The sequence below is a fragment of the Telmatherina bonti genome (assembly GCF_933228915.1).
Source record: "Telmatherina bonti genome assembly, chromosome: 5".
In the NCBI taxonomy this organism is placed as follows: domain Eukaryota; kingdom Metazoa; phylum Chordata; class Actinopteri; order Atheriniformes; family Telmatherinidae; genus Telmatherina; species Telmatherina bonti.
Window position 1 is genome coordinate 14,652,214 of NC_136623.1, and position 18,369 is coordinate 14,670,582.

The window sequence follows — 18,369 nt, forward strand, 5'->3', positions numbered from 1 at the left end:
GAATGAGATGTATAGAAAAAGTCAGTTTACGGTTGCTGACAGGAATAAGAGGCAACGGGTGAAACTTTCTTGCTTCAAACAGTCTCGCTTTATCCATTTGTTGAAGCTTTTTGATCATTTCGGATCCCCTATTCCAAGCTTCTTTTATTATTATTATTATTATTATTATTATATCCTTCTTACAATGAAACGTTTCCACCAGGCACTTGAATACTACCTCTTTATGGCCATTTTCAGGTGAAAAGCCCAGTAATTCTTCTGGAATTAAAATAAAAACCTCATTAGTAAACTGATTATCAGGAATTCAGGAATCAATCATAGCCTGACACCACAGGGCTGCTAAAAAAGAAAAAAAAATCCTTCAAGTAAAAACATGAAAAATGAACAAAATCGCAGTTGCACCATTTTTTTTCTTTGCCTACAAGCGAGGGCCGAACTCCGAAAATACAATGCTCATTCGACTCGCACGAAAGTGTCGTAGAAGTGGCGAAACTTTTCTTCTCTTACAAAATGAAAACCGTAACTGTACTTTTCAGTCATTTAAGTCCCCTAAAATCCTCTTCCCTTCGTTCAGCTGGTTATTGCACTAAAAGAAACTATAGAAGTCATCCACTCATCTATTGTTCCAAACATCTGAGCGAAATGCAAGGTGAAGTACTGAGAGAAATGGATGCATGGTGACTGCCAAGATTAAAAAAGGAAAGCTTACATGGTTAATTCATTAAAAAAAAAATTAAAAAAAAGAAGAAGAATCTTAAAATGTTTCACATAATACACAACAAACATAACCGAGGATAAAACAGTGTTATACTTAAATAAACTCCATAGATGGCTGCAGTTCAGCAATTGGTATATCAGCCAATATAAAACAGCCCCAGTTAAAAATATAACAACTGACTGTTACAAGTAAGTGAAATTCATCTAAAAACTTATAGGACAACAAATTCTCGTTGTGACTATAAGGGGGCATTTATACCTCGTCGCCAACAGATGGCAGTGTGCTCAAAAGAACATGTGGCTCCACACAAGTTAACACGTTGATGAAAAGTGACAGAAATACAGAGGAAAAATAAAAGTGGCAACCGGGAGGACCTGTGGTCCGTGAAACTTTACTCCAAAAGTAATTCAACATATCTCTCCCTCGTTTCAAATCTCAGGGACTACCGACAAACTACAGTAAAACTAAAAGAATGTAAAAGTGCTGCTGCTCAAACTGACTTGAGGTACTAGAAATGGCAAAAGAAGCAGAACAACAGACTATTAAAGACTGTGCTGAAGGAGGGGAGAAGTCAAAGGACAAAACAAAACAAAAAAAAACACCCATTTGGCCACATGGAGACAGACAGTGAAAAACAGACAGGAGGGGCTTTGAAAGGGGGCCTGATAAGGGTGGAAATAAACTAGTTGGCTGGTTTAATATTGCATAATAGTGCTGAGTTTCTCTTTTGTGTGTTTTTTTTTTTTAAAGCAGCGTTTGCATCTTCAGTCCAGTGTGGGGGTGCCTCCTCCCCTCCCTCCTCCCTGCTTCCCTCTGCACAGTGTCAGGTCCGGATTTGACGGGGCATGTGGGGCGTGGGACATGCACCTATGAGGACTCCTTGACTGGCAAGCCCAGCGTGCATGGTTTTCGTGTGTGTATGTCTGTGTGTAAATGTGTTAAGGATGGTAATGGTTTGGGAGGGTAGTTGTTCGCTCAGGCGAAGTACATGGTCCTCAGTGTGTCGTGGTGAATCTGAACAGCTTTGGCCAGCGCCTGGGGGTCTCGACCGTTACTCTGACCAGACACGTGGCTGCCCTCAGCGCTGCGGAGAGGAGAACAGGTCAACTGTGACGCACGGCAAACAATAATGGCATGAAATCAGCATTTACAGAATGTACGAGCCTTCATAGAAAGGCCTGGTTTCCACATCTCACCTGTCATGCTCTTTGTCCACCAGATGGTAGCGGGCACGGAAGGCCACCAGGTGTGCGTAGTAGGCTGGCGCGGGGATGGAGACTGAGCGGGTGCAGCGCACGTAGGTGTGGCACAACTGGTAGGTGAGCAGCTGGAACTCGTCAGCAGTAAAACAATTGTCATCCCACAGTACATGGTAGTGGGAGGGCCGGCTGGTGCCCTGAGAGCCAGAAAGGAAAGATCTCATTGTTTTATCTTTTTACTAAGATAACAAGAATTTACTCTGGTAGTAAAAAAAAAAAACTAAAAAAAAAAACAAAGGACATAATGGTGATTTAAGAGCATGTTACGTGCATCACTTGCACTTGTATAAACTTGTCATCCCTGTTATCCCCAGGTGTTTCCAAGTAGCTGAAGTGGAGATCTGCCTAGCCTGGGCTTTATTGGCTGGTTCAAATTCAGATGCTCCAATCAGCACTAGAGATCATCCTTTAAAAGAGCAGCACCTGGAGGCCGTCACTCTCTTCTGTTTTGCCTGTGTTTGTTAATGGCGTGGTGGAACAGGTATGTGGGGAGGCATGAGGACCAGGTAAGTTGGGGCGCCCTTTACATTTCCACATGTAGAAAAGCATTGTATAGACACACTAGGGCTAGAGGCTGTTGCCACCCCTTGTAAACGTTTTGGTCAAGTTGGTTATTAGATCAGTTAGATAGGAGTTTATTTGGTTTTGTTTTGGTTTACAGGTAGTCTGAGTTAGGCCTCGTTTTGTTTAACTGTTTTCTTTGATTTTGGCACAGCCTAACGTCCCATCCTCCCCCACAGGTTCCATAATCCTGCCATATCCAAGACCTGTAAATAAATGTGACAACCCTCTATACTTGTCTTGTCTCCCTCTGTGGTTGTCAGGTTGCACCCCTCCCAGGGGATGTAACAGAGCAAAAGAAACTTTCTGTGCTGCTGCAGAATTTTGTAGGCTCAGTTTAAATACTGTTAGATCTCAAAAGGAGGGAAGGAATTAATAACAATGGGTGCATTAAAACATCCCTTTGCTGTAACTAAAGGTGGGTGGGGTGGAAGATGTGGGGCTGCAAAGAGAAGAGAGGTTTGCAGCAAACCCTTTTTAACAGCCAGAGCTTGACATTTTTATTCAATCTGAAATATGTAGCCAATAAGCAGCTGCTTTTTTTTTTTTTTTTTTGTCATTACCGCCTTCTATAGAGGTCTGCAATAGCACATGGCTCTCTGGTAATATTTTAGTAGAATAAAAATGTGGTGAGGGGGGGCAGCAGAGGCAAAAAAGATAAGACGCCACTCTGACCTGTATTCCAGCGTGACTGCAGAGGTAAAAATCGAACTCATAGGGATGCGTGATGTCCGTGTCCACAGTGGTACCAGCAGGAATGTTTCCGCTACGTCCAACCTGACGAAGCAGAGTTTGAGTCAGTTATTCCCAGCTGATGCCCATGTTTGATCATGAAAATAATTAAAAACATCCGACACAAGGCTTTTAAATCACCAAATTATACAGTAAAACAGGAAGTAAAAAAGTTTAAAAAATTGGTTGAAGCAACCCGAGCAGAAGTTCACTCAGTGCTTTCCAAAACAACCAATTAAAATCCTAATGCACTTGGGAGCTTAATGCTGTGTATCAAAGAGCCTGAGCACAAAATAAGGTTGTTACTGGCTTGGTCTTATTCAGGAGGCCTTGAGTGCCACTCGAGAGCTATTGGTTTTGTGTGGAGCCCTAATGCTTTAATCGAATGTAATTACACAGGTTATGGGGGTGAACTGAATAATCGACAACAAAAGGTAACTAAAGAAGCCCACATTCAGTTCTCATCATCCTAATAAAGATCATAATCTTGAATTACTATCCAATAGTTTTCTGACTCCTCTAACCAGAGACGGAGTTTATATCCATGCCTCTCCAGGCTCATTTTATATAGTTATTTCTTCTTTTATTTTGGAATTGATTAAACGATTAAAAAAAAAACTAAAAATTCCAGGAAAAACATGCTTTGAACTACCTATGAACCCCTTTATGTCTTAAAAGTTAAGTTTACATCTGCACAAACTCATATCTATGCAAATTAAGTAAAACAAATGAGGCAGCTGCATCTATCACCATACAGCTCTTCTCCACAACTCCTTCGCTTTGTGCTTGTCACTCTTCAACTTTCCATTATTAAAAAGGTAGTAATGGATGAATATTGATTTCATTTGGAGGAGGTCTTTAAAGACCCACTGCCATTTTCACCGTCACGTGTCCCCGATTGACGGTCCATTTGGCATCCATCTTGCATCCTTCCCGACTTGTGAGCTTTCTACAGCCAGCAAAAGATGATCTTATAATGACTCTTGTCTGTCCCTTTCTCTCTTTTAATCTTCTTGCGTTTCTTTGCTAAATCAGCGCAATTGCGTGTTTAAAAAGGCCAGTTCCTTATTAAACTGGAGTGAAACGCCACGTTGCGTCCCAGATGTAAAAGTTGTATATTACGGTTTCTCAGCCTCGGGACGCTGCTGAGTAGCAGCGGGTCCAGAGATACACGTGACAGATGTCACTGTGTCATCGAACAAGTCCGGGATGCAACGTTTCAAGGTCAAAAAGTTACAGAATTTGGCTTGAAGAATATCATATAATTCATTTAACAAATATTTTCATTCACTGAATAAATAATAGACTGAATGAATGAATGAATAATAGATTTATGTGTCGTCATTTCTTCAACCCTCACTGTGAATTTAATTTTTTTCCTCATTGAATATAAATATATTCTTTTCATCTTATTCAACATTAGCATAAAGCATTGTTAAAATATACCCCACTGATACGGATTATGGAAAGTTTAAGTTGTCATAAAGTTGTTAAGTTAAAGTAAAAATATGATCTGTCCCTCACAAATTGGTTGGACAAACAACCTGAAAATAGTACAGATGCATTAAAAGAATATGGACTAAAACATAACACTGCTTTAATGAGGATCCTTATCTAGTCATACAAAAGTCACTATTGAGCTATTGTTTGTGTTTTTTGGGGACTTACTCTCTCGTTGCGGTCGGCACAGAAGAGGCGTGTGTGGTGGCGTTTTTGCACGACAATGTAAGTAATGCCTGGCTGGTACTCCTTCTCCAGGCTGATACAGGCCTCACGGATGGCCAGCAGCTCATAATACAGCACCTGAGGAGGAGGAGGGAAACATTTCTGCTTAGACATTCCTTAAAAAAAAAAAAAAAAAAAAAAAAGAGTTTAAAGAATCTACATAAATAATATTCCATGTGCAAAAGTTTGAAGGATTTCATGTAGCCATATTGGAGATTATCTGACGTTAAACTAAACCTGTTTTACTAAACAAGGATAAAAAGAGGAAGCAGACCTGTCTGAACTGGCCTTCTGAAACTCCATCCCTGTAGAAAATTATCCTGGTGGGTTTGTACCGGGTTGACTTGTAGAACTGGATTAGAAGTTCTCGCACCATAGAGGCCAGATCCTGGATAACCTCCTGCCTGGGTCTCTGGACACGCACTGTAGCGCAGTACCTGCTGGGGTGGGCGTCCATGCTGCCGACCACCTGAAAGACACAAGTGAGGGTAAATGGAAGAGAATAAAATAAAAATAAAAATAAAGGAAAGTCTGAACAAGGAGGCAACATGCAAAAATTAACTTGTGTAAATAAAATAAAAAAAAAAACAAAAAAAAACTAACTGCTGCAATTGAAGGTTTCTTCCCATCTCCGGCTGGTGGATGTGTAACATCTGCCCCCAAGAAGATAACTGGCTGCTGAAACACTGATGGTCTGTGGATTTAGAGACAAAGACATTCTATCATTTATGCAGAGGCTATGCTGGTTGTGGTCAATATCCTTCTGAAATTAAAACAAACTGAGAAGATTCATTGATTCCAAACAAGTTTTACTGAATCACTGCAAAATGTAGTAAGTCGAGACAAGGGGGTGGCTAACCGTTGGTGAGGCACCAGGATGTTGTTAATGCCTCCCAGCTTCACATTGATCTTCAGGCAGAGGTTGGAGAGTGTCTGAGGTGATGTTTTCACCACATTCTTCACTTGAACACATTGGGTTGCCATGCCCAAAAGAGTGTCTCCCACTCGCTTTACCTCAGCTGTGGGTGGTTTTGAAAGAAAAAAAAAAAAATCTTCAGTATAAAACTGGTACAAGTTTTTCGATACCATTTTTTTTTCCAGTACTGAAGCCCAGAATACCATTCATCTCCTGTACAGAAATCTAATTTAAACATGTTTAAATGTGTCATGTGACAAATAAACAAACAACAATATCCAATACTTAAAGAAAATAATTCCTTGTGCAATATTTCCCAATGAAACACTTAAGAGGACAATAAATTGCATCATTTCTTCTTCTTGGAAGCATGTCTCGGAAATGCAGGATGCTTGTTTACTTTTTGTTTTTGTTTTTTTTTTTAAAAACAGCTTTCTAACCATAGACTGGAGTCTTTCCCGGCAGGATGACGATGATGAGCTGCAGTCCAGCGTAGGTATTCTTCAGATGTCTGAACATGGGCTCGACACTGTCCGCTCCCTGGGCGTATTTGCAGAAACATGGTTGACCTTGGATAGGCATCCCAGCATCCTTTGAGATTTTACGCAACTGATCAGTGAAACCCCTACAGAACGGAGGGAAGGGAGCAACGGGTAAACAATCACTGAGCAACACGAATGCACATACACATCTCCTGCCAAGCACAGGAAACTTTTCTGTGGCTGACTAGCTCATGTGAAACTAGAAATTTAAATCTACAGTCATGTTTTTAGTTGAGATCTTGTGTTCATGCAGACACCGTGTCTCACAACTGTACTTTGGAGGCCTTAGAGTTCAAAAATCCTGCTGGAATACTTGAAACTCTAGCTTAAGAGAGATGTATGACAAGCCGAAATGTAAATAGTGTAATAGTTTGATGCCAATCCTTTGATAACGCAACACTAGCTATTAGGAAGTTTTAAACTTTAAATAAAAATGCTGCATTCGTCCTCTTTGTTTGTGAACATACTCTGTCCCTCTGGTATTTACTAGCAAAACTAAGATTAAGCTTAAAAAAAAAAAAAACTGCCAGTATAAACACCAAGTCTAAATACTGAAGAAAGGTGAAGCGCATTTCCTGTACTTGTCATATTAAATATGATCTCACTTGAGAATTTCTTCGCGACACTGCCTCTGTGTGGCGAAGCAAGCAATGGCCCACATCTTGATCTCCACCCCAGTGTGGAACTGCTTTCCCCTCATGTCCCACACCCCGTGGCTGGGCGTGGCTACAGTGCGGTTCTGAAACAACATCGCAGCCTCAACACATGTACTTATGATTACAAGGGGAAACGTTCATGTATATATGACTCAAGCTTAAACAGGCAAAAAAAAAACCAAAAAACATGAACACAACACAAGTAAAAACACACATGCACAATGCATCCGCACATTTTCTGCACACAAATTCATAGTCACACAAAGCCAAAAACTATTTTAAAATCTAGTTTCCCAGTGTGAAACTTGAATGTTATCTTGTTGTGCAAGATGTTCTGCAGACTACAGTATGTAAGATGCAGTTTGGCTGTCATATGCAGCATTTTCTGTATAACTGATGTAGTTTTAAGAAGTACAAATCAGTATGATGTGTCTCAAAGACAATAAACAGATGTTAATGCCAGTCGCGCTTTAGTCTCAATAAGCTGCTTCTTGAACACATTGCTTCTCAACTTAGGAGGAAACAATTAATAATCAAACATTTGTTTTGCAATTTCTAATAATTAATTTTTTTGCAAGAAACCCAATCATAATTTAGATAATCTTTTGTCTTCAAAATAATATTTTGGGGCAAAATGTTTAGCGTCTAGACTAGCCACTTTTTTTAAATTTTTTTAACATTTTTTAAGAACACATGATTTTGAATAAAAGGTTGCACTATTGAGACTCAACTAAACAAAAAAAAAACAAAAAACAAGCAAACTTCAAATAAAGACACCATAAAATACAAACAGAAGCCAGCGAGTTAGTTTCCCCACAGAGACGATGAAATAAAAGTATGCCAAAGGGGAGAGCGTGTCAGACAAACAGAGAGAATGGGCGTGATTTAAAAGAAGGGTACCATAAAGTGCTCTGTGCTCACCCTGCCGCCGTACTGCAGCATGGGGGCGGGTAGCACTCGCCCCGTCACATGGGCCATCTCGTCGCGCACTTTGAACTGGAATTCCTGCACGAAAGGATCCGCTTCATAGTTGGCACTGCGCACCTACGGGGGAAAGAGAGAAAGAAAAATTAAGCACACAGCCAAAACTCCTTGCAGAAGTTCTCCAGAACTTTTCCTTTGCCTGCTCATTTGTTTCCATATTATTTTGTTGAAAGCCACAGTGAAATTTATAAGGTGTGACATCAAGCAAAAAGGTCATTATTCAACAGCTTAGTTTATCTATAATTATAAAAAGAAAATGCAGAACAAAGCAAACTGGCCAAGTCTTAAAGAGAACCTGTCCGATTGGACCATTTCTATTGCCATAGATTTTGTATTGTGTTGCTACAAAAAGATGGATCAGTTACAGACACATAACAAAAAGCTTGGTGTCAGTACCCTAGTCAGCCTCGCTGCCATGATATCAAAATGTATTACAGAATTCATTTTGTACTTGACAGACACCAGCTTATCAGCTTGTTTTCCACCCACATTGTCCTGCCAGTTTCAGCCAATGGTGCATGAAAACACACAGTGATACAATGATTTCTTATACTAGAGCTGAACCATTTTGCTTCTTGGTGAAGAGATAGAGAGTTTAATAAGGTAACAGGTATGAAATGTGTGCTGCTAATCTGATGGTAGCCAGAGGCAGCTGGTGTGCAGTTTTTCCAGTGTATCCAGAAACAAGCCAGTGCACAGTGGAGCAGATTCACATTAAAGCCATTACGACTGTGGCATTTTGATGACCCTGTGCAGGTCTGCAGTGTAATGACAAAATGTGGCAGAGAAGCACACAGACATGCTTCTGTTAATAACAGAAAACAAGAAGGAGGGAGAGGTGATTATAAAAACAGTAATATGACATGCAGATGAACAGCACAGCAAAGAGCTGACACTGAATTTCTACAACAGTAATACTTACTTCAGCTAAAATATTCTATAAATCATCTTATGCTACATGTGGGCTTTATAGTGTTAATCATTTTTGTGAACGGGGACTGTTTTTTTTGGGTTTTTTTTTTATGTTGAAGGGACATCCATCACTGGCTGTGGTTCTGCCCACCTCTTTCAACATGTTTGGAAATTATGTTTATTTAACTTTAAAGTTTATTCAAAATATGTCAAAATAACTAGATGTCTGTACAAACCTCATTATTTTTGTTTTTGTAACTAAATATATCAGAAAAGAGAATTGAGAATACTGCCTCTTGGCTCAAAAATAAAACCAAAAAGATGCTTGTTTAATATTAAAGCAAATAAAAATTACATCTTGAAATGAAATTAAATCAATACTGAAATCACAAAGTCCAACTATAGGACAATAGGAACTTCAGGAACAAATCTTACTAAATTACCATTTACTGTCATCTCAATAAATAAAATTCAATCCCAGCTTTTGGGGAACTAGATAACAAATGAGACTTCAGGACTCACCAGCCTGCTGATCTCCTCTTGCCTGTCAGGTGCAGAGCGAGCTGTGGCTTTAATCATTGTGGAGGTCTGATTATCTGTCAGCTTTTTAATGCACCGCTGGCCAGCTACAATGTTACACACCTGCCAGGAGACAAAAGCAATATTCATTATTTTTTATCAAGCCAGTAAATGACTTTCTGCATACAAGAGCTTTCCCCACAGCTGCTCAGTTTAACACTAAAAATGGGACACTACAGCTGACGTGATAAAATGGTTGATGCCAGACATTGTGTGGGGAGGATGCTTGCTCTTCCTCACCTCTAGAGGCAGGTAGGTGTGCTTTTGCTCCTGGCCCACCTGTAGACACGGTAAATGTGGGTATTTGAGCTGCAGGTTGTACTTCTCTCTAAAGTATTGGGCTACAGTACGTTCCACAGTCTGACCGTTCTCCAACTGCAAAGGGAACCTGCAACAAAAAATAGTAATGTATATTTAAAGGACAGCTACAATAGTATTAAAATACAATCCCAGTCCAACACGGTAATAGATCAACAGCCACACACTAGGCTACTCCAGTGAAGGATGACTAATGCTGGCTGCATGGCTGTCATATGAGTCAGCCTTTTTTTTGGTGCGTTTGGTGAATTGGTGATTGCCTCCTCTTTGGTCTGTGTTCACCACTCCCTTCCCATCCGCTCACACAGCCAGGGGTGTCCTGTTCCCTCACACAACCAGAGACTGACTCACGTTTGATGGCTCGCCGGCCGACGGGTCACGTTGCAAACTCGGTACTTCCTCCTCATGGTTCCACAGTGCGTCACCTCCACCTTCAAACCTATTGAATAATATAAAACGTGTTGGAGCCCTATTAAAAACTTCTGCCTGAGCGTGAACGGCTGTGACATGTGCTCAGACTCTCCCTCCACCCACACATATTTTGATCTTGGTTAAACCCAATTTTTTCCACAAGCAGAAACAACTTTAATCCACCTTTGATTTCTTTGGTGAATTTGACTCGGTGAGAGTCTGTGAGAGGGCGAGGCTGCTCGTCGATGTTGTGGATATCCAGTACTTCACACATGAACTGGATAACTGGCTGGGCTTTGTAGAACGCGGTGGCAGAGACTGCAAGACAAAGCAAGACGGAGTCATTTAAGACAATAAAGACATTTTAAATGTATATATGTATGCCTATAGAAAGACTTCCATCTGCCTGAATAGAAATGTGGTCAAAAGGTTTTTGGGTAGTAATACAGTTAACCAGGCACAAACATTAGTTTGTTGGCAGTTGTGCAGAAGCACAATTATAAATTGGTATTTTAAGTCCAGTCACATCATTTGCATGGATACTAGGGCTGTGACAATATGCTGTCCCGATTCGATTGCGATTTTTTTTTGGGTGCCGATTCGATTTAAACTGCGATTCTCACAATTTTTCGATTTTGCTGATTTTTGTTGATTAAAAACAAAAAAAATGTATAAAACTTTTTCTTTTTGCTCATTTTTTTTTTATTTTTATTTTTTTATTTCAATTAGGAAAAAACAACACAGTAGCTAGACCATCATTCTGCTGCTATAATACCGAAGCAAAAATCTTGATATTTGATTTTTCAGTTCAATTTTTCTATCCCTAATGGATACCAAGATGCAACTCAGAACACAGAACAAATAGCCTTGAATCATTTGCAGGACTATGAACCAACAATGCTCCATGAATGCCAAAGAAGCACTGAACACACACATTGCTGTTCGTCAAGAGTGGAGGGTCTCCTAATCTCACCACTCAGTTACTTTTTGTAAACCATAATGTGTTTTTGTCAAATAGAAGAAAAATAAAGAAACACAGAGACAATAAGTATGCTCGGTGAGATGCTAAACATATTAAAAATTTTAAGCGAGTAAGAGAACATGTGAGGAGAGAAAGCAAATAACACAAATCCAAAAATAGAGATGATGAAAGTAGACAGCTGAGGCACAGGAAGTTTCAGTGCGTAACCTGCTTCAGCTGTTGGACTGTTAGAAAAAAAAAGAAAAAAAAATACTGCTTCTCCGTAAGCACTTAAAATACACATGCATGAGTGATGCTAAACAAAAGAGCAGATGATGTATTGTAGACACACTCCTGAGCCTCTGATGTGCGCGATGAAACTAAATCATGACATACAGGAAGTGATATTACTCCTGCTGCAACTGTGCTTGCCCTTCATCGAGTTTTTAATACTCGTGTTAAAATAACTAAATCACTCATGTAAATGTCGAACGGAAAAAGGTCCAAATTCCCTAAAATTAGCGTTATTTGCTATACAAGCTTTTATACCCATGATGCAAACCCTGTGGAACAAGGGTTTGGAGAAAATAACCTGAAAAGGGGTTTTTACATTGCTTTGAAGGCATATGTAGCCATATTGTATTGCTTTGCAATCAGTCCAAGTTGCAGTTATGTAGTAGCCAACTCATTTATAAAAGGATGAGAAAGCGAGACATTCAGAGTACTGAATCAGAGTTAAGAGGCAAAATCTCAAAAGACACTCGGAGGCTTCGAACATTCAGCCAAACAAAAGCCGTCTCAAGGAAAATACCCAGTGGAGCTACTCTTCTGACCCCAGCAACACCCACAAGTCTGCAATCACCCAGGCAAAGCACTCGCATACGTACACACACTCAGACATACACTCTACCATTTTGTCTCCACAGCAACCGTTCCCATCCAGCCAAGCACCCACCTTCATGCCTTGTTCCTCACACAATCTCTCTCACTACACACTCATTTTCTCTAATGCCACAGCAGTATTTTCGGCCTCCAGGGGCAAAAAAAACCCCCAAAAAAAAACCAAAAAAAAAAAAACCTCTCAGTTCTGTCACATACTTCCTAAAAATGATAAAACTGCTATTGTATCACCATACATTCCAGGTTATCAAACAGGGGCATAAGCTCCTTGTCTTTTATCAGATCTTGAACGGCGTTTCCATTTATTACCTTTTTACAACAACTCAACTCAACTTTATTTATAAAGCCCTTTAAAATAACCAAAGTTATGAGAAAGTGCTGTACATCAGCCAAATGACAATACAAATAAATAACATGATAAAACAATAGATGAGACAAGGAATAAAATAAATAAATAAATAAAACAAAATGAATAAATAGTAAATAAAACCAATCAAACCTAAATTAAGACCAAAATATAGCACACTGACCAGAAGCAGACTCACACTGGGTAAAAAGCAAAGGAATAAAAATGGGTCTTAAGATAAGTTTTAAAACAGTGAGGAAGCTTGTCTAATGTGGGGGGGGAGCTCATTCCACAGGTTAGGACCGGCAACAGAAAAAAGCTCCAATTCTATTAAAAAAAAAAAATAAATAATTGAATGGTTGATAAATATATTTCCTGATAGAAAAAGCACAGAGATTGTTTCTGCAAACCTCAGCAGCGTTTACAAAAGTGTAACACATAGATTTACGTTAAATCCAGCTATTTATTTTCTTCAAAGATAATAAAACCAATGCATCTGTTATATTATTGAAATCATTTTCCCCCACTTCTAAAAAGAAAGAAAAAAAAAATCAATTTCTGTGCAAATATTTTTAAACATGGCAAGACTAATTTACTTTGTTTTCTAGAGTTTCAGGCAGTTGGCAACAAAAATGAAAAGCTTGGCAAGAAGCGAGATCTGTTTCTCACCATCAATGTTGAGCATCATCTTCCACATGGCAGGGCGCACAGACTGGTGAAAGCCAAACCAAACCTCCCTCCCACCTCCCAGAGGATGGTCATAACCCTCTGGAGCTGAGAAGAAGGATCGGCCTACTGGAGTGTACCTACACAGAGAGAAGCAGGTTTTATTAGTGAACGAATGACATCCTGACTTCTGTGTATAAGTCAGTATGTTTTTCACAACCAGCTGGTTTCATCAGTCTAAGACTCCAGAAGAGGAATGAGGTGGTGGTGACATCATCTGGACTCATCAAATTCTTATTACTGTCCACAAAGGACATGAAGGCCACATTTTCCTTTGTGAATCCTTGGCTAAAAAGTCTGTCAAGATGCCAATGCAACAGTGTGCTTCCTGCACCTGCGAGCAGAGCTAAACGGCAGGTGTTGATAAAAACCACCTTTTCATAAAGCTTTGAAAGAGATTTTCATTACAGCAGCGGTGATATTGTGTTTGCGTCTTTTGCCAAGCCTCAGGAAGTGATATTGTGTGGAAGGTGAAGCAGTGCTTTGTGAGAGTCCACATAAAATGGGTTTGATTTCCGTTAGGATCAGAGAGCTGATATTGGTGTTACTATGACAACAAAAGAACAGTAGTAACAAAGAGTATCAGAGGGACCACTTTTAAAATTAGTTTGTCTTCTGACTTCATAGAGGGGGAGGTGATGGCGGAGAAAAATCAGAGTTGATAACTGAGAAAATAATTCAATGGTTGACGAATACATTACCTGATTGAAAAAGGCAATTTCAGATACTGCAGATATTGGTTAATAAAAAAGACAGTATCTGCAACTGATCTACAAATAAAACCTGCATTACAGGTCTAAATTAACCTTCTCCCCCCCCCAAATTTAAAACCTTAGTTGCTCACTTCATGGAGGGCAGGTGTCGCAGCACGACATCCACTGCATGCACAGGGTTGGTGCTGATAGGCTTGTCCAGTTCAAGAGGCTCAGGCATGCTGCGGCCAGTCAGCACCTCATGGAGCATGTGCCAGCTGACCAGAGACACAAACTTGATGGAAACTTTGAAGGGTCGATCTTTCCCTCCTTCGCCTGGAAGGGTGACGTCAAGGTCCACCTGTGGGACAAAAGGAGTACAAACAGTAAGGTAGGGGTTGGTTTGATTGGCTGTGGGTTTACATGTGTGTGTTTTTATTCCGCATTCGGTGTAGAGCAGTTCTAGCTTCAGGTTGTAAGCCGCTAAAAACCATGCAAATAGTTTGTATTCCAGATGTATTGAAGAGGAATGTTTGTGCTACATTTGTGGCTGTGAGTGTTTTAGGTTTTTGTCCAGCTCACCCCTGTGGGGGCCACAGGCAGTGGATTGGCTGTGTACAGACTCTTCTTCCCATCATAGACTGGCCTCCGATCCCCAAAAATGGTCACCTTGAAGTGCTGCACCATAGAGTCAACCACCTCCCTGTAACATGCACATAAACAGATTAGCTGTGCTAGATTTTTAAAAAAAACAAAAAAACATTGAGGATGTCAAGAAATTTTAAGCGGTTTCAATAAAAAGAAAGAAAAATCAACAAATCACAACAATCTTATGCACTCGTTCCTTCACCACAAGCTTCACAATATTGGAATTAATCCTACTTGTCTACTTTGGGCTTCATGTAAAAGTAACACATGAGAATGTAATATGAGAGCCACCCTACCTGTTGACTCGCCGTGGGCACTTGTCAGGCTTGATATCCACCTCGTAGAGGTAGACATCCATCTTTGGGATCTCCACCTGGAAGCAATTGGCCAGCAGCTTGATTGGCTTCCCCATGGTGCCATAGCCAGGCCGCCGAGGCATGGAGAATAGGGACTGGGCCCCAACGGCTGCTAAGAAAAATTAATAAATAAAGAGGAGAAAGTTAAATAAAAACCAACCTCATATTGGTATAGTTTTAACACAGTGAATCAAGGATTAACGGTCACTTTCTTCAGTTAAAAATTTAACTAATTTAGCAAAAAGTGTGATAGAAAAAAAAAATACTCAGCAAAAAAGAAAAAAACAATAAATGTTATAACATAAAATGGGCATAATATTGTCTTTCAACAACTCTGCCAACACAGGTGTACGAAAAAGAAAAAAAGTTCACGAAACAAGCTGACAAGAGCTTGACTGTAGATAAAAACACCACAGAAATTCCAAATGTCAAGATAGTGTTGTCTGTACGACAGAAATGCCAACAAAAACATCAGATACTGACATTTCAAATCAACACACACACACATATTATATATATATGCCTCCTGCATTTTAAAAAAAAAAAAAAAAAAAAAAAAAAAGTCTTTTTTTTCATAAGAGGTCTTATTTGTCCCTTAACCAAAACGTTTAAAAGAGAAAAAAAAAACTTTTTTTTTCTTCTAAGAGTATTTACTATTTATTACCATGTAATATGATCAAATTATTTGGGTCTTCTACTTTGTGTATTACGGGGTAGAAGAAGAAAAAAAACAAAAAAAAAAACTTTTGCTATAAAGTGATTTAAATGTCTCAGAAACTGTATGTATCACATGTATCACACTGGGTGCTTATGGGTTAAAAAAAATCCCTGAGGAGTTAGACGTGAAAGGAATTTACACTTTAAGGTGCATAAAGACTAAGTTTATACTAAAACAGCACATCTGTTCTTGGTTAAGACGATATAACAAATGATATTTGTATGTGTATTACTAGTAAGTAAGTAGTAGTTGACAAAGGCCACACATTTGTACACATTTGCCACACAATGATCACAATCGCACAAACACCATGAGATGTCTCCAACATGAGTCACTTTAATCCAGAAATGGTGAGTTTTTCATCTTAAAGTGGCACAGTCATGTTGATGCTATTTTTGGGTCTGCTGAGGCTTGACTCCACATTATACGTGGGGGAAAAAAAAAAAAAAAAAAAGGGTTAGCCAAAGCAGTGTTTGGATTACACTCATAAAGCATTCTGTGATGGTTATGAAATACACACTGTTACATAAAAACTGAAGTCAAACTCATTCATTAGTCTGGCTTGTGGTACTTTGTGTATGCCCCCGGCTTCAACTTCCAAGACGCTTCTTTGCTTTATTGTTGCCACAGTCTTAATGATCTCTTCAAAAACCACTCTGAATGTGTCACTGATAAATTAGAGTCATGCTTGAGCGTGATTCATCGCAGACTTGACTCAGAGGACCAGATGTGTAGGTGAACCAGAGGTTAAGAGCTCTGCCAAGGGGAAGTTCATAAAAATCTCCCCTCAACAAAACAGAAACCGCGTGTGGGGTGATAGATTACAAAAGCTTGTTTATTTACAGCCGGGTTGTGAAGGGTTTCTCCTCTGGTGGACTACAGAGTAAAACATAACAGGGCTGATTGAGGGGTTGACGTTACTCCACTGAAATTGCCTGCTGGGATAAAATGCTAAAGGACGGAGGAGAGTCTGGCATACCAGCAACAGCTGGCTTAGTCATAGAAACTGTATGCATGCTAACTCTGTTACTGTAATTCCCTCGGGTCTTTTAGTGCAACTTGTGTGGTTGAGGTGTGCCCAATTTAAGATACACAACAGTGACCAAGAGAAGACAGACAGATATTAGAGAAAGTTAAAGAAACAAGACTGCAATGAAACCTCTTTTTCTGCCACACAAGTCCCAAATAAAAAACCTTCAAGAAATTACTAGTCATAAAAAGACATTTTTCCTTGATGCGATGGCCCTGGTTACGTTGGCATGCCAGACTGGGATAAGAGGGAACGACAGGATTATAGACTGGGCAGGTTGGCATTTTCCAGCTTTCATTTGCTTCTTGCAGCTGGCCTACAGTCAATGTGAGTCACAGAATCAAAAGTCAAAGAATCACACAAAGGAGCATCCAGCTGCTGAATTCAGCATGAAGTACCTACTAATAGCAATGACTAGCTCTTACAGCAAAGAAAAAGTATGAAAAAAAACAACCACCACACCAAAGGCAAGTTCTGATATTCCACCCACAAGAACACACACAGTCGGTTATATTTTAGTACAAACGCCACACAAAGATATCCAGAAATTTGTAGCTGTGGTATTATATAGTCTATTTAAAAAGGTTATTTTTAATATTACTGAAAATTACCATCACAGCTATTTTCCTTAGCATTCTTTAGCACAAACAAAATCACGTGATTTTCATGAAACTGTTCACATTAAAGTAAACTCCTCTTCACAATGCAACCTCGCACATGCAGCGACGGTTTGTGTAAACAAGATGCAAACAAACATCAAAAACAAACTTGTCTTGGTATAATTATAACCAAGGCCTTGTCACTGCATGATTTAAATGGACTCCCTTCTACATTTTCTGGCTTCATGCAAATCTGAATCTAGAAAACCTAAAGATAGAAGAACTAATATTTTGTCCAAGGATCATCAATTTGGTGTAATCTTAAACAGAATTTTAACAAGAAAATAGATACTTCAATCCCCTGAGAAAAAAGCATGTGATTTTCCTTTTGGAAAAACAGGCCATTCCAAAAACCTGCTGCTTAAGAAAATTCGCTTTTAGCCAAAGTATCTACTGCTGCCTGAGAACACGGATGGGATTTTAAGTATTACCCATATGGGAGACAACAAAATGAGATTTTTCAATTCTACCAACATTACCTCACCCAGATGTGTGTCAGCGCATTTTATGAACAGCCAGCTTGGCTCTGCTGGTTCGGAAACATGTCAAATAACTTCCCTTTCATTTCCTCCAGCTCTTCTTAGAGAGACATAACAAATCTGAGTATTTACCAAAGCAGGAGAGAAAGGGTTTGAGAGGAAAGTTGAAGTTCCATTCTTAAAAAGAAAAAAAACAATTATCTTTTCCTCTTCAATGTGTTCCAATACATACCACGCAAGCTAAAATCAGCCTTCAATTGTTATGGCTGATGATTCCCGCAGCAACAGCGTGGAAAGTCAGTGTGTTAGTGTCTTATGGCTGCTAAAATGACCAGCACGTTTTGTTTATGAGTGGATGCCATCAGCAATTGGATACAATTTTGTGTCTTATCAACCTTCAAGAGAATCACATTCAGTTTCTTTGACAAAACTGCTGCGTTCCATTTAAACTACAGAAGAGACAGATATACAGTCTTAATTTTTCAGAAAGCCATTTCACAAATCTGACCGATAAATGAATCAATATGACCCACAAAACTGT

General features: G+C 39.5%; 1 protein-coding gene across 3 annotated transcripts in view; it reads right to left on the reverse strand.

Annotated features, from left to right (window-relative positions):
* Positions 1-1,296: 1,296 nt before the first annotated feature.
* Positions 1,297-18,369, reverse strand: part of ago3a (argonaute RISC catalytic component 3a) — a 25,909-nt gene continuing 8,836 nt past the window's right edge. Inside the window, exons 2-19 of one of the 3 annotated variants that reach the window (XM_079241201.1) lie at positions 14,883-15,051; positions 14,521-14,641; positions 14,091-14,299; positions 13,190-13,326; positions 10,497-10,631; positions 10,254-10,341; positions 9,825-9,972; positions 9,528-9,647; positions 8,010-8,153; positions 7,059-7,192; positions 6,352-6,536; positions 5,855-6,014; positions 5,599-5,689; positions 5,270-5,464; positions 4,939-5,073; positions 3,214-3,315; positions 1,915-2,114; positions 1,297-1,802 (exon numbers count right to left, since the gene is read on the reverse strand). In XM_079241201.1, the coding sequence (XP_079097327.1) occupies positions 1,694-1,802; positions 1,915-2,114; positions 3,214-3,315; positions 4,939-5,073; positions 5,270-5,464; positions 5,599-5,689; positions 5,855-6,014; positions 6,352-6,536; positions 7,059-7,192; positions 8,010-8,153; positions 9,528-9,647; positions 9,825-9,972; positions 10,254-10,341; positions 10,497-10,631; positions 13,190-13,326; positions 14,091-14,299; positions 14,521-14,641; positions 14,883-15,051 (2,582 nt within the window). In that variant the 3' untranslated portion in view covers positions 1,297-1,693. Of the gene's footprint in view, positions 1,803-1,914; positions 2,115-3,213; positions 3,316-4,938; positions 5,074-5,269; positions 5,465-5,598; positions 5,690-5,854; positions 6,015-6,351; positions 6,537-7,058; positions 7,193-8,009; positions 8,154-9,527; positions 9,648-9,824; positions 9,973-10,253; positions 10,342-10,496; positions 10,632-13,189; positions 13,327-14,090; positions 14,300-14,520; positions 14,642-14,882; positions 15,055-18,369 lie in introns of all 3 variants that reach the window. The other 2 variants (XM_079241202.1, XM_079241200.1) reach the window with 2 other exon arrangements.